This window comes from Etheostoma cragini, chromosome 13 (genome assembly GCF_013103735.1).
Source record: "Etheostoma cragini isolate CJK2018 chromosome 13, CSU_Ecrag_1.0, whole genome shotgun sequence".
Lineage (NCBI taxonomy): Eukaryota > Metazoa > Chordata > Actinopteri > Perciformes > Percidae > Etheostoma > Etheostoma cragini.
Genome location: NC_048419.1, coordinates 11,492,266 through 11,519,801, shown reverse-complemented (window position 1 = coordinate 11,519,801; position 27,536 = coordinate 11,492,266). Strand labels below are relative to the sequence as shown.

Genomic DNA, 27,536 nt, shown 5'->3' with positions numbered 1-27,536 from the left:
ATTTTATAAAAAAATATATAAAATCATTGCACCTTCGTACCCATTAATTGTTGTATCTGGTATAAATATATTGCTATTTTCATTGTATTCAATACAATCAAAACATCTTTAAAGCCTCTTTGTACAAAAAAGCGCAGATGTTTAAATATACTCACAGCTAATTAACTATGATGATGCTGAGGCGTCTCATGGGACAGAGTCTTATCCCCGAGTCTCAGCTGTGTCATGCATAGAGATGCTGGCTTCCTGTTTCCGTTGCCTCTGGTGCCTCCAGAGCAGGACGGCCAGCAAGAGGAGCAGAAGGAAGCCCAGAGCTCCCCCGATGAGACCTGCTTTCAGAGGCAGACTGCTGTCCCCGGGGTGGTACATCAAACAGGACGCCTCACTGTTTCCAACATCATTCACCGCCACCACACACACCTCAGCGAGGCTGTCCATGTGTCCCACTCCTCCACTCCTTCGGTCCTTCCCAAACGTTTGCCTGTCTTTTCCCACTACTCTCACTTTATATCCTGTGACGTATGAATAAGGTGCACACCAGTGAAGTACAACTTCCGACCCGTTCCAGGACACTGATTTCAGCTTGGGAGCCTCTGGAAGCTGGTTATGTAAAGTGAACCCTGGACACAAGCAGCCGCTGGAGGCTGCCAGCTCAGCACAGGGGGTCTGACTCTCCAGACAGGGATTGTACTTGCATTTATCAGAGGTCCCTCTATGTGGAGACTCTGTACTGGGTACAGTGTGGGTTTCTGTGTATTCATCTGTGTCTTCATAGTGAGAGTAATCATTTAAGGTAGGCACAGAGTCCTCGGTTGAAACCTCGTGTGGTGTCGGAGATCTCGTGGGATTCGGCCCCGCAACTCGGGATGTTGTTGGCAGAGGAGAGTAACCTCTGATGAGAACCAGGCAAACGATCACCAGGGAGAGAGGAAGATGCCTTCTGGCAGCCATCGTGATTTCTGGAGATTATAGAAAGCACAATGCCATCAGTTAGCTAGAAAATCAGCTTTTTGCTTAAAAAGACAAAACACCAGACCCTTGGGGTTTTCAGCAATGGGAACAGTCCCAGAGTGAGTTTCTTGTTTTCTTGCATAAAAGGACCTGAATGAGGACACAGTTATTTCTCCCTTGATGCTGTGTCTTTTAGAGATGATACAACTGCACAGGGAATGAAACAAATGTCTTGAATGTTAGTCCAGGGTCTGCTGGAAAATACAAAAAAGCTTTCCTAACTTCAAAACGTAAACTGTGTTCCATAAACCAGCGCACACTGCTTGCGCTCGTAAGCAAATGGAAAAACTGTGGATACTTAATTGGCTGAAATGCATTATTATGTGGCATGTTTGTCAATGATTCATGGTCTTGTATACAGAGCTGCTAGGACTAATCCTCATTAGCTAAGCTTTGGAGGTACTTCACTCTAATTCAGCATTCCAGGCGGTATTGCTCAACAGGTCCAAATGCCTACACACCCAAAATTCAACACAGCCTTTTCAGATGGATCCAGTTACAGGAAAGCTGTAGGATATCCACAAGAATCCACACAAAAATACCTAAAATATGGTCCGTGGTAGACGTGCACAGAGAGCTAACAATGAAGCCCATTCAAAAATCTCCTGTGTTTAACCTCATTGAAAGTAGGAGCCACCATTGAATACTAATTCACTCTGTTCTCTGTTTCTTTTGACACAACTAAACTCAATTGGCCTGTGTTAAGAGTGAAAGTATGTCAAATATGTAAAGATATGAACTTACCTGCTGTTTGCAAGTTTGTTATCTTTCTGAAAATGTAAGTGAGCTCCTCTCTCTACGTCTTTCCTCCACTTGCTGCCTCGCTTGCTTTCTCCTCCTTATATGTTTCCAGTCTCGCCAACAATCACCTCCTTCTTTCTGCCCTCCCACAATCCCCCCTCATTCCCGACCCTTCTGACCCAACTCCACCTCCCTCCTTGCTTTATGGTGTAGCAGATGCTCTTAGTGGCATTACTATAGCCCGCTATTAGTTCCGTCACTGCTGCTTAATTTACTGGTGGAGTAAACCATGTTGATTTCTGTTGCATTCCATGGTGATGTGCAGGTTCTTCAGAGCGTGTCTCACTTGTTAATGAGCTCTTGTTTTCCTTTTAGGGCTGAGGGAAATTGAACAGGATTAGGAAATATCTGTGTCAGGGCTTGATTCATTGGTGTTTGTCATCCCTGACATATTCCAGTGGCTCCAGACGGCATGTTTAGCCACCTAACCTCTCACCTAAATAAAGTGTATGACTTACTGTAGCTTGTGACACTGCAGCAAAACTGAAAAGAAGTGTTGTGCAGCTGGTTACCAAAAGGCCGGAAATGAGCCTGACTGGACTTGTTCGGGAATGATTTGTAATGTGAGAAATTGCCATGATGGTACTTTTCTTTTAAAAAAAACTGCAATGGATTAAAGAGATCAAATAAAAAGTTGTGGTAAGTAATCTGAGATACCACCACCAACGTAACAGAACTCCACTCAGCGCTTCTAGGGAAGAGAAGAACTGAACAAAATGTTTTGTTGAAGCGACGTGAAAAAAAAGCACCTTTATGTGACAGCTGTGCGGCCTTAAATCCAGCTGTCTGCTCACATCTGCACTCGGATTTTGAGCATAGTCTGCAGAGAAAGTCACCACGATTAACTTGCATTGTCCTTCATGAGAAAAAGTGAGAATAGTCAGCTATGACTGAAAAAAACCCACCTCAATCAAACTTTACTTATGGAGTCAGTTTGCATTTTAACCTTCTGTATGTGTCATATTTATACACTATGCAAATGTATTATTTCTCTCCTTCATGTAATTCTGAAGGAAACAACATGTTGACAGGTATACATACCATCATAACTATTTTCCCCCAAGGAAATGATTTATTACTTTTATTTCTCATATCGTTATAATATACTTTAATTCTGTCTTGTGTGAGCATTTGTCTGTGGAGGAGTGAATGTGTTTGGGTGTCAGTGCATACAGGAAAGAGTGTGGGTGTGTACATGTGAAGTAGGGGTGTGGGTATGTTGCACATTTTGTTTTCCCATGCTGTACATATTCAAATATTTGTTCTTACATTTTTTTTCCGATTATTATAATTTCATGGATATTGTATTTATGTATATTGTGTCCTGGAATTTCATTTATATTTATATTCTGTGTTTGTTGCTGTAACACCATAATTTCCCATTTTTTGGGATCAATACATTTCTATCTATCTATCCATCCATCCATCCATATGTATTGTGTTATACAGGTTCAGGTACGTATTAAATATGTGTCTAATATTGGCAAAACATGTCTCTATTTTTGCTTTATTTCCTAATTATTCATGTTTATGGTAAATTAAGTCAGTCCAACGTCTGTAATGAGTTCATCCATTACAAGCTTATGAGAGAAACAGTGACGCAGACCTTTTATAAGTTCATAGAAACAATGATGGTGTGTCGGGCAAAATGAGTGAGTTGGAAACAGGGGTGAAGTCACTGAGTACGAGATATTTCTGTGTTGACTGGATGGGACACAAATTCAAGCAGATGGTAACTGTTAAGACGGTTTGTTACATAACCCCATAATCCACTGCCCCTCTTTGCCATGGACCACTTTTGGAACACAGTCACTGTTTCCCCAACCAATGTGTGGTTGAGATGATGTGATGGCCACAGCCATGGCCACACAACCAGCTTATGAGCGGTAACCTCATGCACTTATTTTTTTCCTTAGGTCTAGTTTATACGCTTTTGATTATACACCTTAATTTGTTGCAACCATTTATTCAGTTACAAATAACTTACAGGACACCGGTTTCATTTTACATAAATCATACTTTATTTGATTTATACAGAAGTGGCTTTAAGCAAGCGTGCACTATTAGTTACTTTTGGATGGTCATTCTGTTACATAACCGTTTTTCTTTTGAGCTTACCAGTTGGAGTCCAGACCCGGGAGGGATCCAGGTCTGCCATCTGGAGAAGGAGCAACTTTATAGGGGAGGTGGCATAATTGGACAATACCGCTGCTTGATATGTCCAGGGGGGTAGCTTTATTCTCGCTGTAGGTATTCTGGGGTTTAGATTTTATATAGATTAATGTTCTGTTTAGGTAGGATAAGTAAAAATTTACTTTATTTTGGAATACATTTTTAGGTAGGTTTAGCATTATTTGTTTCTGAAGTTAGTTTGCAGTTATTGTTTGTCTCCCCTTGTGTGTTTAAATTGGTCTGATCAGCCAATATATAAAACCCCTTTGTTTCTTTGTTAGTAGGTCAGTTGTGTATATATATATATATATATATATATATATATATATATATATATATATATATATATATATATATATATATATATTTTTTTTTTTTTTTTGAGTCTCTTATGTTCAGAGCCTTAGTTGCTGTTTGTTTATTTGACCTCTTTTAAGGGCCCAGAACTTTATCTTTATTTTATGTAACTATTATTGGGAAATACAAACTCTTACTTTTGAATTTCTCTTGTGACTCCTCATGCTTAACTGCTTGGTCCCTCACAGATGAGGTTGCTTTCCTCATCAAAAACAAGTGTGTATGGATTCAATTATTTTTATGTGAAACGTAAGCAGTGCAAATTAATACTACAGGGTCCCATTATAGTAACATCAAATAGCAAGAGGGCTTGATTTATAACATGCACACTAAGATATGATCATGGCACTGTGTTGGCTATTGGGCCAACAAGGCAGATTTCACAAATAAATGGTAAAGTAAATTATTAATTGGGATGTTTCAACAGCCTAGGGAAAAACAAACACAAACTTGGGGCGTCAGCGCTGTCTCACTCACTCTCCCAAATGAGGCAAATATCCGTAAAACTAAACTTAACAAGATTCTTCTTTCATTAGTTAACTTATTTTCATCTTTGAAAGTTCTAGCTGGTTTTAAAAAGATGCAGGACTGAGGCACGTCAACACACGTTCCCAATTATAATGTATTATTATTATATGTATAATGAGTTCTGCAGTATTCAGTGGTCTGTGTTGAGGATTCTGCACTTTCTTGTTGGACTGACAATAACACAAAGAAAACCACGTTCTCAGTGTATTCATACGAAGCCATTCCAATGGGAGATGATTAATGTAGGGCTTGTTACCTGGCCTCAGCATCATTCATTAATAAAGCTGTCTACAGTGCCTCCTAGAGCCTAAAATACTAAGGAAATCCTGGAGAAAAAACCTGAATAAGGGTGTAGCAAAGAGCCAGGCGAGGTCTGTGTCTTGTCAGTTACACAACTGGATGGGGGTGACATTAATTAGTTTTCATGATGGATTGCACTGTCACTGGGACAATAAGCGGCGGATCTGCGAAGCATCAGAAAGTTCATGACAGCCAACGTTTGGCCAGTTCCAGCGTCCTGCAGCAGACTGTTGATGTGGGAGAATCTGTTATCTTCTCCGCCAGTTTCAGAGTTTGTATGTCCCTCTGAGAGGTCGATGGCCCCCGGGTACTTTAGATTTGAAACCCTGGAATTATAATTATAGATTGAAAAAGAGAGAAACTCCAGTTTTTGCCGCAAATGGCTGCTGCACCGCCGCAAAGTATGGAGCCTACTAAACCCCGAAACTTGACTTGCAGGCAAATACATTTGACATGGACACAATGTCATGCAAGAATAAAGAAACAAGTGATATCACGATTGTCAAAAAAAGATCACTAAGCCATTAGACAATTAGTCTATTTAATTGTGTGAGATAAACCAAGTGATTATTTTTATTAGACTGGCAACAAACGCCAATATGATCCAATATGAAGAAAAAGGGTAACAACAATATAAATTACAGACTACAAGACAGGACTTGCCCATGGAAGTTCAAAGTGTTTATTAATCTATGTATGTTATTGAAATATCAATTATCGAAAAATACCTATGTATTTACTGTTTTTTTTATGAATTCTCTGTGAATCCTTTCATTCCTGCCTGTTTTTTTGTCCAATTAGATATCGATCAATGACATAGCCTATTTAATAAATCCAGTTAACACACGGGGTCTTTCTGCTGGCTTATCAGTGACTTAAAAACAGGAAAACATCTAGTTATTTCTTATTCTGTGAAGTCATTCCATGTTTCTGTGTAGCCTTTCCTCCTCGGTCAAATGGGGAAACTGACCGGACAGAATATCAGAAGACTAAATGAATCAGAAGAATCTAAATAAATACTATTTCACCCAATTGTGCCCGCTGAAGACAGAAATGTTAAACACAACAAAACGTAATTGAATCACGAATCATTTTAGTTGGAAAGTAGAAAAGTGTGTGTAAATGTGGGGTTTAAAGCATATTTTATTTTTTTATTACAAAAAGATAGAATATATGTTTAGGTCATTGTGCTTAGAACAAATGAAAACCTGTGTAGCAGCTCTTTAGCAGTGTACAACAAAAGTACAAGTAAATAAGTGAAGTAGCCTAGTATAAATAAATAAATAAATAAATAGGCCTATAATACAAAAACCAGCAAGACAAGACAAGACAAGACAAAGGTTTGATATGCAGAGGTTAATTTAACTAAAGACAAGTCCACATTTCTTCTGCTTGTTTGTAACGCTCTGCTGAAGGATGACACTTCCTTCCATTCAACACTCAGGGCAGACACGCCCTGCGCAGAACGTCGTTGTTGACGTCATTCCTGTGCGACAGGCCTCTCAGTACAGTCAGTGCAGTAGTGCAGAAAAAAAACAAAAAGCTGAAATGGGTGAGTCGCAGCTTAGGGCCATTGTATCAAAGTGTTTAAACAGTAACTCGCTGGCTTGAATAACGCCGTTTAAGACCCTCGGCACGTCTCTCCTGCAGAGTCACAGTGGCTGCAAGAGCACGGCTTTTACCGAGCGGCGCTGTTAGTTTGAAAGCTAACGTTAGCAGGCAAATGTTAGCTAGCGGAGCCAGGCCCAGCACAGAGCCGCATATCACAGTTGACTACATTGTTTTTGCCAGCGACGCCAGATAAACAGCTAGCTAATGGGGCAGATGTAAATGGTGCCAGTTCACTCATTGCTCTGACAAATAACAGCAACACAACTAGCATAATTAATCCTGTTCTGTTAGAAGTTTTGACAGTTTTTTTATTCTCATAGTTAGCATAGCCTGTAAACGTTGGCCAACGTTAGCTAACTGAATTAAAGCTAGATAACTGCATTACAATAATGACTTCCAGGCGGACAGGCTATGCTGGCAGCATGGATTCCTCTCCCTCAAATAGCAGCAACAGCTCAGTCCACAGTGGAAATCGTAAGCAAAGTATAATCAACATTCCCGAAAGGACCGGGGTAGAGTCCTGTTATGATCGGAAAGCGGACAAGGCTGCATACGGAGCTCCGCAGGGCAGCGTGACCGTAACGTCGCTGAAATCCCGTCTCGCCCCGACCATCCAAAGTGCCATGTCCGCCGCTGTTGACACTCTTCTGGGCGAAGTGGTACTTGTGCTCAATGAGACTCAACAAGAGTTGCTACATAAGGAACAAGAGAATGAAAGACTCAAAGTGCGTCTGGAAGTGTCAGAGCGGGAGTTGAAGACTTTACAGGAGTGTCTGTGTAGTGCTCAGAAGCTCATAGACCAGCTTCAGATCTCATACACGGGCTCTCAGTCCGTTTTCGCCCCATCGTTGTCTTCCATGGCTTCGATGACTTCAGGCATGGACCGGGACCACCAGAACGCCCGGAATGTAAATGGAGCCGGTGTTGACATGGGTCTCGGGGGCTCTGTGGAGGATTCGCTTCATGGGTTTGAGCCCAGAGATGATTACAAAATGTGCCAGCTTTCAATCCAACCAGATGGCTCTGTGACTAACCATGCTCTGGAATCCTTTGCTTCCAACGCATCTCATATGTGCTCAGATTCCAGCAGACCAGGTAACTATACAACGTGTACTGTGTGTGTTATACTGTATAATTTGGGTTTCCTTCGACTGTGAGTCAGACAGCAAATCAATTTACTTACTTTGAATGGATATAAAGAGTTTTGGGTGCGTTTGATATTATAATGCTTCTACGTTACCCATTTCTGCGTGTTTTGATAGATGAGAGGCAGTCCCAGGGACCAGGTGGAGCATCCAGGTTTGAGATTAAACAAGAGCAGGGTCCCAATTCAGGCTCTGGCCAGACCAGCAGGAAGGAGCCCGGGATACGTGATGACAACAGAGTCGATGATGGCGACCTTGGCTACGTTGAAGTCGGAGGGGAGGGAGGTTCCCAGCGTTCCTTTACTCACCCCCTGCGTCACCAAAGACCTGCGCGAGAATGCGGTGGTGCGTTGCAACAGGGCGGACTGGATGAACAGAAACAGTTGGCTAGGACTGCTGTAGGCGGGAGAGTAGACAGTGCTTCACCGGGCAGAGCGGAGGACTCTGCAGGACCTTCGGTCTCTGATACCGTAGGGGAGCCCTCTGGAGATCGGCCTCACCATTGCTTGGAGTGTGGAAAGACCTTCCGTCTGATCTCCAGCTTGAAGAAGCACATCCGCATCCACACCGGAGAGAAGCCCTATCCGTGTGGAGTCTGTGGTCGTCGCTTCCGCGAGTCCGGCGCGCTTAAAACCCACCTGCGCATACACACAGGTGAGAAGCCGTACTCTTGCTCCGAGTGTGGGAACTGCTTCCGACACCTGGACGGTTTGCGCAAACACAGGCGCACACACACCGGGGAGAAACCGTACGTGTGTGCCATCTGTGGGAAGCGCCTGAGCCGCCTGCAGCACCTCAAACACCACCAGCTCATCCACACCGGAGAGAGGCCGTGCTGCTGCCCCTTCTGCAACCGCAGCTTCAAGGAGCCCGCCGCGCTGCGGAAACACATCCGCACGCACCGGGAGGAAGGCGGTCACATGGGGGTCGGTGCCAGCGATGACACGGACCCGGACGCCATGGATGACATTAACAACCTCCACCCAGCAGCTCCATCCCCTCAGATGAGGTTTGGGGAGTGGGGAGCAGAGGAGGACGACAGCTCGGTTGTGGACTGTGTGTAGGGCATGATTAAAGGAGGAACTGTTTGTTGGTATTCACACCACAAAACCTCCTCCGGTTAAAAAAGAAAATGTGGAAAACGTGTTTGTGTAGTTTCCAAACACGAGTGACAAGGTCATCTCTGTTCCATGCTGTTGAAGTGATGAAAGGGGCTATATATAACCCTAGCATTGGAGCTGTGTTTATCATTCTTTACATTCTTAGATGTAAAAATAATGTTTTAAGTATTCGCTGTACAAGCATTTTTTCCTGCACATTCATCAAGCAGCAGCAATAGCGTAGAGCTTGTTCTCGGCACAGGGAGTTTGCTAGCTTCCTGGCAGTAATTGCACCAAAAAAAAGTGGACAAAAGCTGTTTCCTCACATTAAAAATATAAGTGCCTTGAAGACAGCGTCTGAAATTAACTCCCCCCCCCCCCCCCCCCCCCCCCCCCCTTCTGCCAAAGTGGCTGACAGCCTGACGATTTCACGTGCCACTGCCAACAATATACCGGGCCAAAGACCTGGAGATAGTTTCAGACGCTGTAGGAACTCTCACTCAACCATCAACTGAGTCGCTAGTGCTGCTGCTGTTCACCATAGTTCCCACCTGGATTTTAATCAAGACAAACTGTTTATTGTTACTCTGGGCGATAATCTTTTTTTAAAATAGTTTTACACATCAGAGAGATTGGATTTGCTGTTGAATTATGTTCAGCTACTAATTAGGCCTGCTTTCGCCAACACGCTGAGCTACTCAAATGGATAGAAATGGATCCATAGGGCTGGCTCATGCTTCATGTGTGGACAGACTTGCAGGAGTACATACTATGTGTATTGTGTAGTTGGGCTTTAGAAACTAAACCAAGTATAGGGCAGTCCTAATATAATGTAGCTGTCATTTAGTTTCTTCCCCGAATCGATTTTAGTTGAGAAAAATTTGTGTAAATAACGTTTTTAAATAATTGTAAAAGTGGATGCACTCGCATTGGAAAAATCGAGTGTTTTATGAAGGACCAATGCACATGTGTGAATATAATTGTAATGCCACAGATGTCACCACTATTTCTAAATAATATTAAATGACCACAAAAATACCACACTAGTGGAGTCGCAGTCTAGCCCAGTGATGCATTTACACTGTTGTGTGTCCTCGTGAAGCATGAACCAGCTTCCCACTTGGGTCAACAGCGTCAAGCAGAAGCTATCTGTGTCAAGGATATCTAAATTTGAAGAGATCGTTACTATTTGTTTAGTCATTTGAAGAGAGCACGGTCTGTTGGCATGAGCATGGACTCAGATCAACAGCGTAAACTCTTTCCTGTTTCTGTGTTCTCTCTCTCTCTCTCTCATGGACCATATTTTAGCATTCCGTTTTTTCTGTTGAAGATGCTGCTACTGTGTGTCTAGAAACCCTTTTTCTTTTCCGGACTTGTATTATTGTTACCAGATCGTGACTGGCGATTACTAGCGGACAGATTTTGGTGCTCGCATGTGCATATCTGCTCCTCCACTGGCTTTGATGCCTCCTGGCCGTTTCTGTACATACCTTTTGTAGTTTTAGCCATTTTATCTGGATTGATGAGGGTTAACATTTGTGGAAAAAGTCAGTGTGCAACAACAATTCCAAAAATAATAAAATAAAAAAAACACAACATGCTTTTCAAACATCAGTATGCTAACATGCAATGTAATTATATATAATCTTACTAAAACTCTTCCTGATGTGGGCCCACTGATGCATCAGGGTTAACAGCAGACCATTCATCTTTTAAGCTATACTCTGTAGGTCTCTGTCATTTATCGTGTATATTACTATAACAATCTCCATGTAACTATTGTATGTACATTTACAGGTGTAAGTCATTTTAAAAGGCACTAAATTGGTAAATATTTGTTACTGTATACCCAGAACACGATTTTGCCAAGTTAGTCTTGTTCTCAGATAATCATATTTATTGTTTTATGTATTCCATCCAGAGGGGGCCTTCGCATGTAGGTTTAAACTGAAATGGCAGTGTTACCTGTGAAGAATTAAAAAAAACTTCTTTTTATTCATCCGTGTTCAACATATATTCCCCAACATCACATTCATCGTGTTACCAACTGTAAATGTTACTATATTAAAGGGCCTTGTTTGTACTGCTTTGCTATCATTGGCTGTTTATTCCTTATTATTATTTTATAACATTCACATTTGTATTGCTGTTTTATAGAAACAGAGACAAGAACAACAGTGATCTCTCACTATACAAAAAACTGGAGAGATAACAAAGCAGAAAGAAAATATACACACTCAGGGTAAGCATGGGTCTAACTCGTCTCCATACCTTTCACGGATCCTCACACCAGCAGCACAAATGATTAGAGTGTTCTACCAATGTCGACCTGATTGTACCAATGTGGCTATTCACACACACATTTTACAGGCAGTCGTCCCATTACTGTGACATACTGACCCGTTTTTAATTATTTTAATTATTTTCGCAATAAACCATTAACTGGATCAAGAAAGCAGCAATTAGCTCAAAGCTAAATCCACAAGTACATCCTACTTTAGATCGTCCCTTCTGATTTTCCCAATGTTATGCCTTTAGTTTCAGTCCGTTTGTTTTGTTGTACCATGACAGGAAAACCACGTGGGGCAGACTAAGACGCTGCCAAGCAGATTGTGTAGGTGCTGTTGACTCGGCCAAAGACAAGTCTGAAACAACACTTCTCCTCTCCCAATACAGAGTAGTGGCCTTGTGTTTATACACACACACTGCTATTTTAATTGGCTTTTGGTATGATTACTGAAAACTGTATTTGAACTTTTTCATTGTTTATTTTTCTGTTATTAACAAGTGCACACGTTTCAGTGTTGTGACAATTCAATTGTGAAAGTTACTGTGGTTGTGTAATGAAATTGTGTAACATGACTATTGTAATAGTTTGCATTGCTGTAATGTTATTTGTTAATGTTATTGCAGAAATAGCCGAGGCTGCTAAATTACATGTTGATGATCTGATTGGGATAAGACACGCCAGTGGGTTTTACCTCTTACATGACGACGGATGCAAACTTGTTCCAACAAAACAGACCACAAATGGGAGTTAAGGTATTGTTGGAATAATTCATTATCAAGAATAGACCGAGACCACTGAAGGTATGTCAAAGTTCATTTTTACTTCTGAACACAAGAAGACAGTTTCCACACTACAGAATAGTACAGAAAATGCCTAACTGGAAGTTCTCTACAGCCGCTTATTTATACAAAGTGGATGGTGTCAGTTTATCTCATTGGGTCTGGGAGGCACAAGGACAGACCCTGGCTCCATGGTTATCTTTTTTAGAGGGATCAGTATAATATGGTATTCTTATGCAGACAGTTTTAGTAATAATCAGAGAAAAAGTATGTATGATGATTTTTCTAACAGGTATCAAGTAGAAACTAGCCCTGCCTAATGCATACAAACAGTATTTCCTTCAACGCAGCAGTGGAAGTTCACAGTGTGGAGATCGTGATTCACAAAGAAAGCAAAATGGCGAAGCTGTGGTTGGTGAGAGAAAGGTGCATCTAAAGAAGACATAACAGCTATTTTTTAGGGACATCAAACAGAGACGGAAGAGGAAATCTCAGAACAGACACGTGCCCTGCCGTAAACTGGGTCCCACGGTGAGACTCAAAATATTGTCCACCTTTGATTTCTAGTATCTGATGGCAATACACACATTCATATTGACAAGTTTCTCAATACACTCCTGTACAACTAAGGGTCAATTACATCTTCCAACAAACAGTGGCAGAAAGTAACCAAGTATTGATTACTGTTATTTGGCAGTGACAGGTAACAGTTACTTTGCAGATTAAGATTTCCAAGTACTACTGTCTAGTTAAGTTACAATGCTGTTTTTAATATATCTGTAATCACAATCAAATCTGTAATAATTTCACACCATTCTGCTCCATATTGTCCATTCTGCTCCATGGTGAGTTCTTTTATTTTTACTTTCAACACATTTTGATCACACACGCACTTTTGATCAAGTAAAATGTTTAATTTAAGAGTTTAACTCTTACTTCTAAATTGAGGTTTTACTACTTTTGCTTAAGTAACGGCTCTAAATACTTCCACTACCATGCTCAGTAAACTCTCTGTTAACAGCTGGTTTCTATCTTTAGGCTGTGTAATACAGCTGTTTATTTCTCTTTTCTGTTTGTTATTGTCTGGTGAAAATTCAGTTTTCAGAAGGGAAGTCATTATATTATACTACAATACACAGGGGAGGATTTATGTGTGACCTATAAAGTATTTGCATTCTGTGTCTCTGTGTGTGTCCATGTGAATCTGTGTGGGTCTGTGTAAATCTGTGTGAATCTGTGTGGGTCTGTGTGTGTCTGTGTGGGTCTGTGTGGGTCTGTGTGTGTCTGTGTGAATCTGTGTGGGTCTGTGTGTGTCTGTGTGTGTGTGTCTTGGCAGCCGATGATGCAGGGATGGTGAGTAGCAGAGGCAGAGAGAAATGTGAGAGCGGCCTGTGAACTCTCTGAAGGCCCATGCAGTCATTTCCTGAGCGACTCAAGGTAAACACTCACTTTTTAAAGGAGGAAGTGACTCAACCAGGCATAAGAGTCCTTGTTTAACACATGACTGGGAGGAATCTGCATACATTGCATTTGTATGAAGGTTTTATTGTTTATAACTTATTTTCATGTGAACATTTTGTGCAGAACTTCCGGTTGAAATGTGTATGTTTTTGTTGTTGTGGTATTGTGGCTTTTTCTTAAATAAAGCAAATAGCATTAGGAATAAAAAGGTGATCATGTCTTGGATTTGACATGTTTGTATTATTTCTGTCTACGTGACAACATGTTGTGTTTTACACACTATTAAGGCAATATCATGGTTTGTTGTGTGATATTGTACTGTATAAGTTGTCTGTGTTTTTTATTTTATTTTTTATTTTACAGCTGCAACATGGGTTAAGTGCCCAAGACAAATTTCCACCTTGTGGGACAATAAAATTAATCTTGATATCAAAAAGGGAAACACAAATCAATTTTGCGGTTTGCTATGTGCTGCAACGATGAATCAATTAGTCAACTGGCAAAAAAAAATTGCAAACTATTTTGATAATCGATTCATTATTAAAGTCATTTTTCATGCAAAGATGGCAGAAAATGCTGTTTTCAGACTCTCAGCTATGGAGATTTCCTGATTTTTGTCTGATTGATATCACATTGAACTGAAACAAAACATTTAAAGACATCCTCTTGGTTTAGAAACCAATCAGTAGATTAGTTATCAGTATCAGCCATATTGCCCTGGTAGATAAACCGGTATGGTGTGTGATATATCAGATGAACTCACCTGTGAAATCACAACATGTAACGCACAGCTGTAAAGCTGTAGTGCAGATGTCATATTTTTCTCTCTGAGGGAATGAAGCTGAATGTTGAACTCTCAGGAGACAAACACCAGATGTCCAACCAGCTGCAAACGTACAGGTGGAGGAACTCGTGATGGCGACCACACCATGACCCCTATGACCCAGAAAAGATCTACACATGAGTATGTTTGAAACTCGTAAGACTTATTTATTGACATGATACAGTTAGTGGATGATCAGCTGAACAAACAGGCACAATTATATGTATTTGAGTAAGAAATACAATGATAATGCATACCTTAACAAAGAGGGGAGGCTGCTTTATCAGTGTCCATAAGTCACATACTCATTTTAATACTTGTATACATCAGAAACCAACCAAACACAATATAGCGTATACAGAAATGTAATTCATGTCAGTATTTTTTTTTATTTCTCAGAGTGACACACACAGCTGTGCAGCTCTGACCTGCAGAGTCGGGTCTGTGCGGGGGCATGAGACGAGAGGTGTTAGGGAGAAATAACCAACAAGGAAACCACTTTAAGCTTTGCTCCTGCACCGCCTGGCTGGCCTGCAGCCAGGTTTCTCCAGAGAGGGCTGGCTCACCCCTTCTCCTCTCCTCCCTTCTTTCTTTCCCAAACCCATATACGCACTCTCTCCAACTCTCCAAAGCGAGAGGCGAGAAGAAGGAAGAGCGACAAAAGAGAGGGCAACTTTGGAACAGAACAGCAACGAGGGCAACAAGAAACTTCTTCAAGATGCCAAACGTGTCGGTTTTGCAGACGGATCTCACGGGCACACGAGGGAAGTAATTATTATTCTTTTTTCTTTTTTTTCCTTAAGGAAAAACAGGAGGGAGGACGCGCTTTCCCCCCACCGTATGAGAAGTCAAAAATCAGCCTCGGTTAACAAAGCAGGCGCTTCTGAGCTGGAGCTGAACCAGTCAATTTGTGACTGAATGTCCCCGGGTCTCTGTGGAGGGCAGCGAAGGATGCCAGGATGCCCACTCTGATCGCCCGTCTGCTTGTCATCTGGCTGAGCGTCCACAGGCTGGTGTGGTGCACGGAGCGCTCCTCCACGCGGGAGCGCTTCAAGGTGGTCATCGCTCCTCTCATCTGCAAGCGGATCTGCCTGAATGGACAGTGTCAGGATACCTGCGAGCAGGGCAACAACACCACGCTGATCGCGGAGAACGGGCAGGCGTCGGACACGCTCTTCGGACAGGGCTTCAGGGTCGGTGAGTGAAACAATGCTGTTTATTTACGAGGGGATAAAATTAGGCCGCTGCGATTAGCCTGACTAATAGTGCTGCTGTGACCTCTGGGTTTACAGTTTCTCCTCTATGGAGCCTTTTGAGAGGTGAGGGAGGCCTGTTGAGGCTCATATATTGACATTTATTTATATAGATCTCTTAATATATTGTCTGGAAAAGTTACATAGGCAAGATAATCAGAATCTTAACACTAGCACTGTGTTTAACAGCTAAAAGCAGTATTTCAGACATTTTTCAGGGAGAATAACTACTTTGAGCAATAAAAGTGGCAATTACTACCACGAAACTCTATAAAATGCTGTTTAATGTTATTACAAGGCAGTCGTGGAAAAAGTATTAAAATCACCTACTTAATTGAGTAAAAATGGAAAATGTTTCTCCATTAAAGGAAAAGTCCTGCATTCAAACTCTTACTTTAGCATAAGTTCTGCAGGCAATTTACAGTAAGTATCAAAAACAAAAGTACTGCAGATGGGCCCCTTTCAGTGTCTTTTAGTCTTAGATAGTTGTCAAAGCAAAGCTGGTCTAGATGGTGGTAAGTGTAACACTTAATGTGTATAGGTACTTCAATCTGTTACAATGCAGCATATTTCATGATCTTGTCATATATCTGTGTCGCAAAATGGTACTTTAGGACAGTATTTCATGACAGATTCATTCTGGCCTTTATTCCCTTAAAAGGTCCAATCTTCTTTATAGCTTACATCAATTTGACACCAGCTATTCATATTCACCAAGAATACATGTCATTAAGAGTTATGTCAAGTGGGCTAAAACTATGCTCTGCAAATGAATAGGTGGCTAAGACGAGGTGAGCTGGGTTTACCCTCCATTGCATCACTGGAAAATGTTCCCATATTGCACTTTAATTACTGAGGCATGGCTCATTACATAGCACATAAATGTACTCTTAAGATCTATACGTCCTCCCTGACTCCAGTGTCTGGTTGGCATGAGTGAAGCCTTTTTGCGTTGTATCAGATCAGCTGTGGTGAGACGTGGAGCCTTGCAGTCTACGTTAGTCTTCTGGCCCAGAACCGGATATCACTGATCCCCTTTTCTCCTACTGGTTCAGTGAGGAGAATAAAATGCTAAACAAGAAAATTGTACATTGATTGATTGCGTAAGACGTTTAGCTATGAAAAAAAAAAGGAGCTTCAACTTCTCACTGACTTATCTGTAGTGGGAAGATAGTGTAGTTTCTCTCTTGTCAGCAGATGTCGATTAATAGTCACTTAATCCCTTTTCACCCAACTGATACAAACCCCATATTAAGCCGTAGCACAAGTCTATTATTATAATAATAATAATAATAATATAGATTACCGCTTTATGTCCCAGCATACTGGGATTCAAAAGGGTTCATATTTCAGTTGACATTACATTGGGGTCAGAACCTCCTTCCTTCCTCTTCTGTTTTGCCGGAAAAAAAGCAGAATAAACTGAAACACTCCTCAAAACTCACATTTGGTTATTCCAAAATAGATGTTTTTTTCTCCTAAATTATTAATGATGATTTTGACTAGAGTTTACCAGCTGCTTCAGGTGCCTACACACATTTCGATTTGAATGGAGAAGCTCAGATGTAGTAATAGTGAATTAAAAATGGCCTTATGTTCATCTATGGAAAGCCATTAACACAATCAGTGAGAAAGGCACTCGGAGACTGCAGACCTTTGCCAAGGCATGCCCTACCAAACAATGTTAATGCAGTGTGAATTTTCCCATTTGGGAACTCATTTTCCGATTATTCGGAAACCACTTTAATGCTACACAAACACTCACAAACGCTTTATGTTGCAACGTTAATGAAAGTGCAAAATAGTTTGTGCATTTGCCCCATGATTCAGATCCACTCCAAAACTGAACGGGTTCTTCCTTGGCCTCTGCTTCACCCTTCCACTTAGTTTCATGAACATCAGGCCAGTCAATTTTCTGTAATCCTCTTGACCGAAAACCAAACCAACAAACAAACGACAAACCAAACCGGAAAAAAACATGACCTCCTTGGCTGAGGTAATGAATCATCAACAAGTTATTTTTGCAAGTTTTGAAGTACAAAGAGGTAGTTAGTCATGCAGATGTGGCCTCGACAGTTTTTTTCATTTGTTTGCCCATGTGGAAGAAAGCAGGCTGGATTTAATCGAGGTCAAGTGAATCCCTAGGTGAAAGTGTTCTTCCGCCTCGACACCATGCAGTTCTGTAGAGTCAGAGAGTTGGCTCGGCGCTCCCTCTTCTCCCCCGATTTCTCTGTGGTGCATCACGTTTTTGAGCTTCTGTGTCAAATAATTCAAGAAAGACATTTTAGATTCCTGGAATAGCTGATGCTGCTTCACATTTGGTCTGGATAGTAAAGCTACCGTCAACTGTCTCCTGGGTTTCACAGACAAAGTATCTGAAAACACCATAACTGAATGTATGGGTTTTTTGCGTCAGGGGATCGTGGGTTCAGCTTGGAGGCTGGGTTGTTTAGTGTGAGAGCTGGAATGTGGTGTTGACAAGTGGAAATGTCTCTCTCCAATGTTAGAAAGGGCCATGGCTATAGCAGCAACAATACGAAGACTTTTCCATGTTGAGACTGTTGTGATGTCAGAACAACGAGGCCCAATCTGAGCAAATGTAGTTCCTGTACGTGTGTGAAAGTGAGTCCAACCTTTGGCTGTTTTTTTTCAGTCAGTAAAGCTATTGTTAAAATTTGGCTTAGGAGTACCAAGGCCGAGGAGTACCAAGAAACAGTCAGGTTTTAGTCAGATCTGGGATTTCTGCCAATGAAGATGAATAGTTTCTAAAGGTTGACATGATAAAGTGACCGAAAGCCTGCGGATAAGAAACTCAAACTCGGGACATGGTATGCATATGCTCCGAAAACATATATTTTAAACCCTAACAGCATGTTTACAGGATGAGAAATGCACTCAACCTTACATTTAAGATGGATGAATCATATCCCAGGCTTAAACAACTGTAGAGCAAAGTGGAGAACAGTGTTGGCAGAGGTTCGCGCCAAGGAGATGTTTTGACATTATTCACTTTTTCTGACCAGCTCTCCAAAAAGAAGAAGAAAAAGAAGAAGTAACTTTATTATTAACCCATCCTAAGCATTAGGAGCAGTGGACAGTCAGGCTTCAGTGTCTTGCTCAGGGACATTTTGACATGTGGCTACCTCTGAGCCACAATAACATAATGATATAAAATGGAGAAAAGCAAGCAAATCCCAGATTTAATGTTTCATATTTTAAGCCATCCTAGCGGTGTGTCTTTGCACATGGCAAATGTCAAATGTCTGTCTGTCAGTCTATCAGTCCACCTGTTTGGTACAGAGTCAGTGAAATACCTGAACAACTTTTGGATGGATAGCCACAGTATTTGGGACAGACATTCATGGCGCCCAGAAGATGAATCTCAACAGCTTTGGTGATCCCCAAACGTTTTATCTAGAGCAATCATGAGGTTTTTTGACATTTGTGTTTTTGAGATAAATATCTCCCTAACTGTTGGATGGATTGCCATGAAACATATGGTACTGGCACTCATGTTCCCTTCAGGATGAATGTGTGACATTTTGACAATATCACTCTGAAAATAGCAACTGAGAGCGCTGAGAGGCAAAAGAGTAAATGTATGAGCTACTTTATTTCCTATTTTTTAAAAGCCTGTTCTCTGAGCTGTAGCATGCACTGCAATTCATATACTACATACTTATCCATTAACTATTTAATCTGCACGATGTTACTGCAATGAAGGTAAAACATGCCAGATATGTTTTGGCTATATGTTTCCAGGGAATCCACATGTCATTAATAGATCTATATTTCAATTCACACTTCCTAAAACTGATGAAAGCATGGAAAGTTGAAAGCCTCCCTGGCATGTTGGCAGGCAGAGGAAAGTAGGCGTTTATAGCCCTATATGCCTTTTTCTTGGCTTCCACATGGTATCTTTGTAAGTCATACTCTCTGTGGGGGGAGCAAGCATTGTTATCATAGTAAATAAATGAGTGCATCTCAAGTCACGTGAGAATGGATGCAAGTTCCGTTTAAAGATCACAAATTGTTAAAACCCTGCATGAACCTTTGCATGCTCATCCCTTTGCATTTCCTCTTCAATGTCTTTATGGGACTTGTTTACCAGCAGATGAAGACTGTCTATGTAATTATATCCATGTGTTTGGCTGACACAATGTCCAACGGCCAACTTATTTTTTTCAGCACTTGAAAGCGTGGTGTAAATTGCAGGATAGGGTGAAGTAGACAAGGTTACAGGGTTTGTTTGTTTTCTGCTCCTTGAAGACTGGGTGTTTTTGTCTCACACGTTATCCACTTGGGAAAGAAGAGATGCATTTCAAAGGTATACTTAAAAAATAAAGTGGGTACCCAAAAAATCAGCATCTGTACACAATGCCTTGGTTGTGTGTTTACTTACCAACAAGAATGAGTTTTGCTGTGAATTTTTATTCTCACATGTCAACCTTACTGACAGCAGCTGCTGGGCCTCCAGACAGCCCTCTGAGTCTCGTCTCTCCTCTGCATCTCAGCAGCATCTCCTCTGAATCAGGGCTCCAGACATCTAGGCTACTCTAGATTCTCAAATCTTTTTTCTGGAATAACTAAAAGCAATGGGCCTCATGTTGCACAGGAAGTGGTCTTATCGTATCCCGGTCTGGGCTTGTCTCCCCTGAAATGGGCATCCTGAGAAGTGAATATGGCTATTTCAGTATTTCCCATGTGGTTCTTTATTTAGAGTTAAGTGACAGTAGTAGCTTTGTGATTTGTTTTGGTTTCCCCTTGGCATGGGTCAGAGGTCCATGGGAGCCTGAAAAGGAAGACAAGCCAGTCTAATACAGTAGATAAAAACCGGTTCTGCTTTCTCTCTATTTAGAAGGCAAGTTTATTTTACCTTTCGAAGCCCTCAGCGCTTACCCACACACTCTTCTTTCTCTCGTACCAGGCTTTGGAGAAGGCGGTCTAACACAGGCAACCAAAACCTGCAGCACTCCTCATTTTTTGCCACAGGATGGATTGGGAGAAGCTGGGCACGGCTCCCGTGCTCACACCTTTTCAAAAACAAAAACACGTGTGTGTGTTGGGGGGGCCTCATGGACGTTCATTTGCAGCTTATTAATAGTGAATAGCTTCTTCCTTTTGATGATTTGCGTGTTGTGATTTGCATTAGTAAGCTCATCCTACCCTCTTGTCAGGGGTGTGTTTTAATATTTATGGATGCACATTCTGTCACCTCTCCCTGTCTATTTATGCATGTTGGGAAAATAACACATGAGGTTATTTGGGATCTACCGTTCTCATTAACCTTCTACCATGGTTTTGCAAACGCTATCACTTTGTAGACAGACTGTAAATGCTATAATAAGGCTGCATGAGTATAAATATGTTATATACTGTATGTACTGAATGTCTGTAATAATAGATCAGAGTAGACTTAATGGTCATTTTCAAAAAGAAGGCACTGTCGTTATAAAATAATCCCGCTATTTACCTTAAAAAACATGGTGTCTCCCAACTTGAAAGCAGTCTGACAGCCCACCAATGTGATAGATATTATACGTATACGAAAACTTGTTGTTGAAAGGGTTAAATCCACAGGCACTTCTGTCAGGATAATACCACAATGCTCATTCAGAGCGAAAATCCACATGATCTGAGCAAGAGTTTCCTTTGATATTGAGACTCCTCCATGTCATTGCTTTTTGTACACAAAAGCCAATTCTGCTGGGCCGGTTGAAAAAAAGCACTGCAGCAAATTAAGTAATAAAAACAAAGAAGTAATGAAGTGTTTTTTTGTTATGTTACAAGGAAACAGTGTGTATATTTGCATGTGTGTGTGCCAAAGTGGGTTTGGTGCTTGTGAGCTCAAACAAACAGCCTTCTTTGCCATCTTTAACACTCTCTTCCCATTTGCTTAGTGAGGGGGAGAAACGGAGCAGTTATTTAAAGCTGTGCAGAGGAATGCAAGCGCTAGGGACTGCACCCACACCATGCAGGACCCTGTAGCTCTAGCGATTAGCCAGGGTAAACATAATAACACGGCCTCTGCCAGCGCTGCCTTCCACCGTGGCCTGATACTGTGCAGCCTACAGACATTACCTGCCTTGCGCACCAGTGCTGAGTGCTGAGTATATCCCGCAGGGCAGGTATCTGACGTAATCTCAGCAGAGCACTGTCAGCACTCCTCTACCTGCCTGCCCTCCGGTCCTTATAGCGAAGGCTTTTAGACAGTCATTATATGACCTCATCCCAATCTGTGCCAAGATCCTGTGTGACTATTTGGCTCTCTTTCCACAAACATCTCTGCCAGGGAAATGACAAGGCAACGCTGGACTTGTGCCCATCTAAGAGCAATTGAAACCACTCTGCATATTTCTATGACGTGTGAAAATCACATTGTGCGAGGCAGAGTTTGAGTTGAATTTGGTACTCGGATCAGATTTTCCTGATGATGGTTGCTTCGGTTTCTCCAGAGTCTGATCATTGTCATTGTCCAGTTTCTGTTAAGGTTAAGCTGTTGTTTTAGGCGTACTGTGAGAGGTAATGGATGCCTTTTGTGACAGTGGCCGACGCTGGCCAAGCAGAGCGCTACTGTTTGGATAGCTGAAGCCGAGGCCGCTCAGAGTTTCTGGGGGTTGTCGGAGCACTGAGAGTTGTGCAAGGGGAGGAGGAATGCATATGCAGGTTTGTGTTGTCAAAAGGCAGTGATTATGTCATTTACTCCCAACGTCTGGCTCAGCTGCTGGTGTGTGACCCACTTCATGCATCACTCTTTTTTGCTCGGTGTGGTATGTGGTCTCGCAGTGCCAGTGGATGGTAGGCGTTTGGGGATGCGGTTTCCGGCTTTGGAGCTGGCTAGACTGACCCTGACTGCAAAAACATTTGCTGCCACTAGGGTGCGTCTACATTTCTAAATTATGTTAGTTTTCCAAGGTTTAACATTGACAGCATGGTAGAGCCTCACTGCTCTCAAAATCACTCCATAGGTAGTAAACAAGCCCCAAAAAGGTGAGATTTGTTGTGTGCCAAGCACAAAAAAAGTCAGTAGGCAAAAATCAGCCAGCGGTTAAAGACAGCTGCTTTCTTGTCAAGTTAGATGAGAAGATCGATGGTTAGCTTAGCATAGCATAAAGACTGAAAACTGGGGGAAACAGCTAGTCTGGCTCTGTCTGAAGGTAACAACCCCCCCCCCCCCCCCCCCCCCCCCCCCCCCCCCCCCCCCCCCCCCCCCCCCCCCCCCCCCCCCTCCCCCAGCACCTCTTAAGCTCACTAAAAAACAAATGATTTTTGTTTTTTTTAATCTGTACAAAAACCGACGTGTAGAACGTCACGTTGAGGTTTTATGTGTCAGACTACTTTGAATGTTGACCAGAAAGCGTTGTGGCGTCTATTTTTAAATCTCAGTGTTTGATTCAGAATGATTCATGGTGAAAGTGACTCGGTGAGCATCATCACAGAGTCTAGTGCTATTTGTGATTCCATCAGAAAACGTGTTCAAAGACAGGGACAGATCAGGCCATTGTAACATCTGTATGGTGAGAGATGATGTCTGCACTTGCCTTCAGTACAGTGAGCTGGGGAGCTTTTCAACTGTGGTTTGTAGGGCTGTAATTTGTTGTTTTTGTGCTGGGAGGGTGCGGACGCTGTGGAGGGAGGGGGCTGAAGATGAGTCATCTCCAGACAGACAGACAGGAGTGGGTGGGTGGGTGGTCACAGGGCACTTAGAGGGCAACTTTTCCTTTTTCATTCTTTCATTCTTCCATTCTTCCATTCTTTGTTTTTCATTTGTTTGTTTGTTTGTTAGTTTCTTTCTTTCTTTCTTGTATTTTTCTGTTTAGCTTGCGAGGAAAAGGACAGAGCAGTATGATTTTCCCACTACATTTTATTACCTGTAATTTAGTGAAAATATGATAAATGTGTCTAAGTCTGTCCTTTTGTGTTCTCATGGACATACATGGTGTCTACTAGGCTTGCTTACTTAACAGTTGAGGAATGCACAGTATGTTTTTCTTTAAGGGGGAAAAAGGGACTTGGAATTACAAAAATCCCACTGCAACATCACAATATATTTTTCATCCTCTGGATTCTGCATCTCTGCCTCGTCTCACTTTATTCCAGCCCATTCCCAGCTACATGATATACAGTATAGGACAAAGATGTGTTCCCTCCGCCATCTCATGCTGTGAGTAGATTGGCCTTTCTCCTCGCGGAGGGAATCATGACATTATGAAAAAGGAGCTCTCACTCGGATGTCACATGGAACACTCTGACGAGAAGAGCTTAAAGACAAAGACCCCCCCAGAACCCAGATTTTGTTTTGTCTCATTCTTTTCACTTCAGTTGGCTCTTCTAGTTGGAGTTAGGGCTGCATGGGACAATGAAATGCTTCCTGGCTGTCTTGGAGCGTACCTGCGAGCCGAAAATATTAAATCAGGTTTCAATGCCATGACAGCAAAGAATTAAGTCAACTTTGAATGTGTCTTTAATTCTTTGGTAAAATACATTTAATGACAGTACGATGTGTCTTCACAGTACGACGTGTACTTTATCCATGGGATCCAGGATTATTATTAGCTTAAGGAAAATAAGGTTCATGATGATTACACAACTGCTTCACATATACCTCCCCCTCCCCCCGCCATTCAGGCTGCTCATGCATCACATTCATTCAGACCACCAAATAACTCTTTGACTTTTAATAACACACCACCTCTTGTCTCAGGAATGTGTTAGATCCATAAAGACAAAGGTGTGGTAAAACACACAGCAAAGCTGCTTCTGAGATGCTAAGGTAACTGACAAGGAGAGTCAATGAGCGATTTTGGATCATAAATCCTGCTAATGAACTCTGAGGTGATGATTTAAAGGGAAAGTCCGCTGGAAAGTAAAATTGTTATAATCTCTGCTTTTAACTGTTTTCTTTCCAGTATGTAATGTAGTGCAGTACACCCTCCACTTAATGGCTCCCTCTCACTAAACAAACACACACACACACACACACACACACACACACACACACACACACACACACACACACACACACACACACACACACACACACACACACACACACACACAAACACAAACACACACAAACACACACACACACACACACACACTGACAAACACACCCATTCACATATAAGATCTGCAGAAAACATTAGCCAGTGCATTGCCTGTGTGGCTGGAGCTTAAATGACGGAGGCAGATGGGAGGGGGGGCCGCCATTGTATGTTATTATTACATACAAATGATTGACTCCTCCTGGAGCTCTGAAGATAAACCGACACGAGAAAGCCAATTTAACAGAATCCAAAAATCAGGAAATTTAAGCATGACATTGGTGGTATAGTTGTAATACAACCTGTTATTAAGAGCTTAAGTTTGATTAAAAAAATGAAATGGAAATTCTAATTTTCTATTTGCTGTAATATTTTGACTCTGTGGGCGGATTGAAAAGATGTTAGCAACAATTAACGTGTTAAGAACATTATCAATAAAATACAAAAAGCACCAAAAAAGAAAAATACAACATTAAAAAATCTGTCTTTTTGAATTGCTGGCTGTCTATTAAGCAGCTTACCTGCAAAATAATGACATATTTGATTGGTGATAATTCTGTGTTATAGTGAAAATGTGAAAATTCAGTTAGTGCTAAAATCTCTGTGCCCAACGATTTTCTAATATCTATCTAGCTAGTAGGCTATTTCACAGTTGTACACAAATTGCACACTGAGACAAAAAACATCCTTCCATCACTTTTCTTTTTTGCATATTTCCTTTTTGCATTGACACATAAAATGGATAAAATTGAGTTTCATGAGTCATGGTGAAATTGATCAGACACAGAAGTAACAGCCATGAGCCTCATGTTACCTACAAAGAGACAATTAATTCAACTTTGTAACACATGAGATGTCCAAGAAAGCAAGGGTTTCAGATTGGTGCTCTAGCTCTAGCTGCAGATTTTCTGTGTTGATGTATTTGAATCAGTACCTGTCAGGATTGTAGTAAGAGGTGTGCTTGAAGTGGCAGCTGTGTATTGTACATCACACACAGAGCTCATTCTCACGGCCCACACCCCTATCCACACCCCAGAAATATTAACCCAAATCTGGAATTTGATTTGTCTCCTTTCCTTTGTGTTCTTTTATGTGGCATTGAACTTGACTGTGCTGCATCAGAGTGCCGGTCTCATTCAGACACCTCCCCAGCCCAGACTTTCCCTACAGAATGTCGTCTCTGTGGGTTTAGATTGTGTAATCGTGTTTGGAAAAAAGGTTCTTTTCCTGACTGCAATCCTAATTTTCAACCCCCGCATCTTTCCCAGTTTCCTCTCATTCTAAATCCAGTACTGAGATGAAATGTGAGACATGGAAACTTCATACAGTTCTACACTCTCTCCCTTGTTTTTTCCTGCCATGCCTGAGTCTTCCAGCTTGATTCGGCATGTTGCTGCCTGCACTCAGTCCTAGTGGTTAAAGACCACTGTCACATGGTGTTAGGTAGTGGAAGGCTGCTTCTGAAGGATCCATCTTGCTACAAATTAAAAAAATACTACTTCACTAGTCGGGTGTTTCATTGAGGTTCTTTCATTTTTCTGCCAGTCTTTCACTTTGTGAGGATGTCCCTGCTGTGTTTAAAGTGATCTAGTCCCCCAATTACACCACAGCCCAGACTCTCTGGCAGTCCACAGTCCTCATCTAATTACATCCATATGTGCACACTTGGCTCGGCAGCAGAAAAAGGCCTCTCCTCTCCTCAACAGGTTTTGTTGGATTTTTTCTTTAGGTTTTTCTTTTCTTGAATTGTTTTTGTGATTGTGTTTCTTCTTTAAAGTGGTCCAATAAAGTGACTTTGAAAACCCAAAACTCCTCTCCTCTCCTCTTTCCGGATGGAGTTTGTTGGCTAAAACGTCAGTTTTGGCAGCTCCAAATGGCAAAAAGAAACAATGGTGAACTTTAATACTCATCATATTATGACCAAAAAGGCCAAATGGACCAAGATAAATAAAATTGGTAAAACGCAATGTACCAATAAAGGTTATCATAGCAGAGTACTGGTAATGATAGTTATTGTTGTTGTAATGGTTATATTTAAAGTAGTAGCGATGGAAGCAGAAGTAGTTGTACAATACATAGAAATCTATATATAAAATTGTGTTTTATGATACGTGTTACTATGGTGTAAACCTCAGCACTGGATGAAAATGAGCAATGATAGAGAGATGAAGTAAGAGAGATGAAGGACTTGAAGAAAGGCCGTAACCTTCAATGTTAAGCAGGGCTTGGAAAAGAGGAAGAGGCATTTTGCTGGATAAATGATTTGACTGTAACCATAGTAAACATAATTAATATGTAGTAAACTGACTGTCTTCTTTTGTCAAACATATCACTGTGACTCATTAATTCATCTTCCTATATTTGATCTACACTATTTCACTAGTAACTAGTCACTAAATGCCCTTCATAGTGTCCAAAGTGACATTTAAAATAGCTTTTATAATAAAATATAATTATAATAGCCAAAATCCAAAGCTTGGACCACTCAATTTCTGGTGTTTTTCCTGAAAGGATTATTTTTAAATTTGGGAAAATACGCATATTCGCTATCTTGCGAAGATTTCAAATATTAATATCAATTTTATGTATATTTGTTAAATAATAAGGCTATAGTTTTGTTATGGTTTGGGGTTTTTGTTGGGGTATTGTTCCTGTTTGGCCTTCCCTGTGTTTTTGTCCCGGTTTTCCCGCTGGTCTGGTGTTGTGGATTCTGTCTTGCGTTTCCATGCTTGTGTATGTTCTGTTTCCTGTTTTATTTTTTAGTCAGCTTCCTGTCTGGTCTTGTCTTGTCTAGCTTCGCTTTGTTTGTCTGATTGTCCAGCCCCACCCTAATGTGTTTCACCTGATGTCTCACCTGTTCC

At 41.4% G+C, this 27,536-nt stretch overlaps 3 protein-coding genes across 7 annotated transcripts in view; 2 read left to right on the top strand and 1 right to left on the bottom strand.

Moving 5' to 3' along the window:
• Positions 1 to 122: 122 nt before the first annotated feature.
• Positions 123 to 1,910, bottom strand: LOC117955755 (leucine-rich repeat neuronal protein 4). The gene is made up of 2 exons (XM_034890447.1): positions 1,756 to 1,910; positions 123 to 959 (listed from the first exon to the last, which is right to left on the bottom strand). The coding sequence occupies exon 2, from the start codon at positions 949 to 951 to the stop codon at positions 202 to 204; it is 750 nt and encodes a 249-aa protein (XP_034746338.1). The 5' UTR covers positions 952 to 959; positions 1,756 to 1,910; the 3' UTR covers positions 123 to 201.
• A 4,734-nt stretch (positions 1,911 to 6,644) lies between these two features.
• si:ch1073-224n8.1 (zinc finger protein with KRAB and SCAN domains 8) lies at positions 6,645 to 9,059 on the top strand. 2 transcript variants are annotated; one of them, XM_034889698.1, is made up of 3 exons: positions 6,679 to 6,721; positions 7,181 to 7,875; positions 8,043 to 9,059. In XM_034889698.1, exons 2-3 carry the CDS (start codon positions 7,203 to 7,205, stop codon positions 8,987 to 8,989), a joined length of 1,620 nt encoding a protein of 539 aa, XP_034745589.1. In that variant the 5' UTR covers positions 6,679 to 6,721; positions 7,181 to 7,202; the 3' UTR covers positions 8,990 to 9,059. The 2 variants fall into 2 exon arrangements, with proteins under 2 accessions (XP_034745588.1, XP_034745589.1); XM_034889697.1 differs by having other exon boundaries at positions 6,645 to 7,875.
• Positions 9,060 to 14,881: 5,822 nt separating this feature from the next.
• Positions 14,882 to 27,536, top strand: part of ltbp3 (latent transforming growth factor beta binding protein 3) — a 32,984-nt gene continuing 20,329 nt past the window's right edge. For 2 of the 4 annotated variants that reach the window (XM_034889694.1, XM_034889692.1), the window contains exon 1: positions 14,883 to 15,575. In XM_034889694.1, coding sequence (XP_034745585.1) covers positions 15,338 to 15,575 — 238 coding nt within the window. In that variant the 5' untranslated portion in view covers positions 14,883 to 15,337. Of the gene's footprint in view, positions 15,576 to 27,536 lie in introns of all 4 variants that reach the window. The other 2 variants (XM_034889695.1, XM_034889693.1) reach the window with 2 other exon arrangements.

Coding starts and splice junctions, on each gene's coding strand:
- LOC117955755 (XM_034890447.1), bottom strand. CDS start 951: ATGGCTGCCAGAAGGCATCTTCCTCTCTCCCTGGTGATCGTTTGCCTG.
- si:ch1073-224n8.1 (XM_034889697.1), top strand. CDS start 7,170: ATGACTTCCAGGCGGACAGGCTATGCTGGCAGCATGGATTCCTCTCCC. Junction 7,876..8,042: donor CTCAGATTCCAGCAGACCAG/GTAACTATACAA, acceptor GTGTTTTGATAG/ATGAGAGGCAGTCCCAGGGA.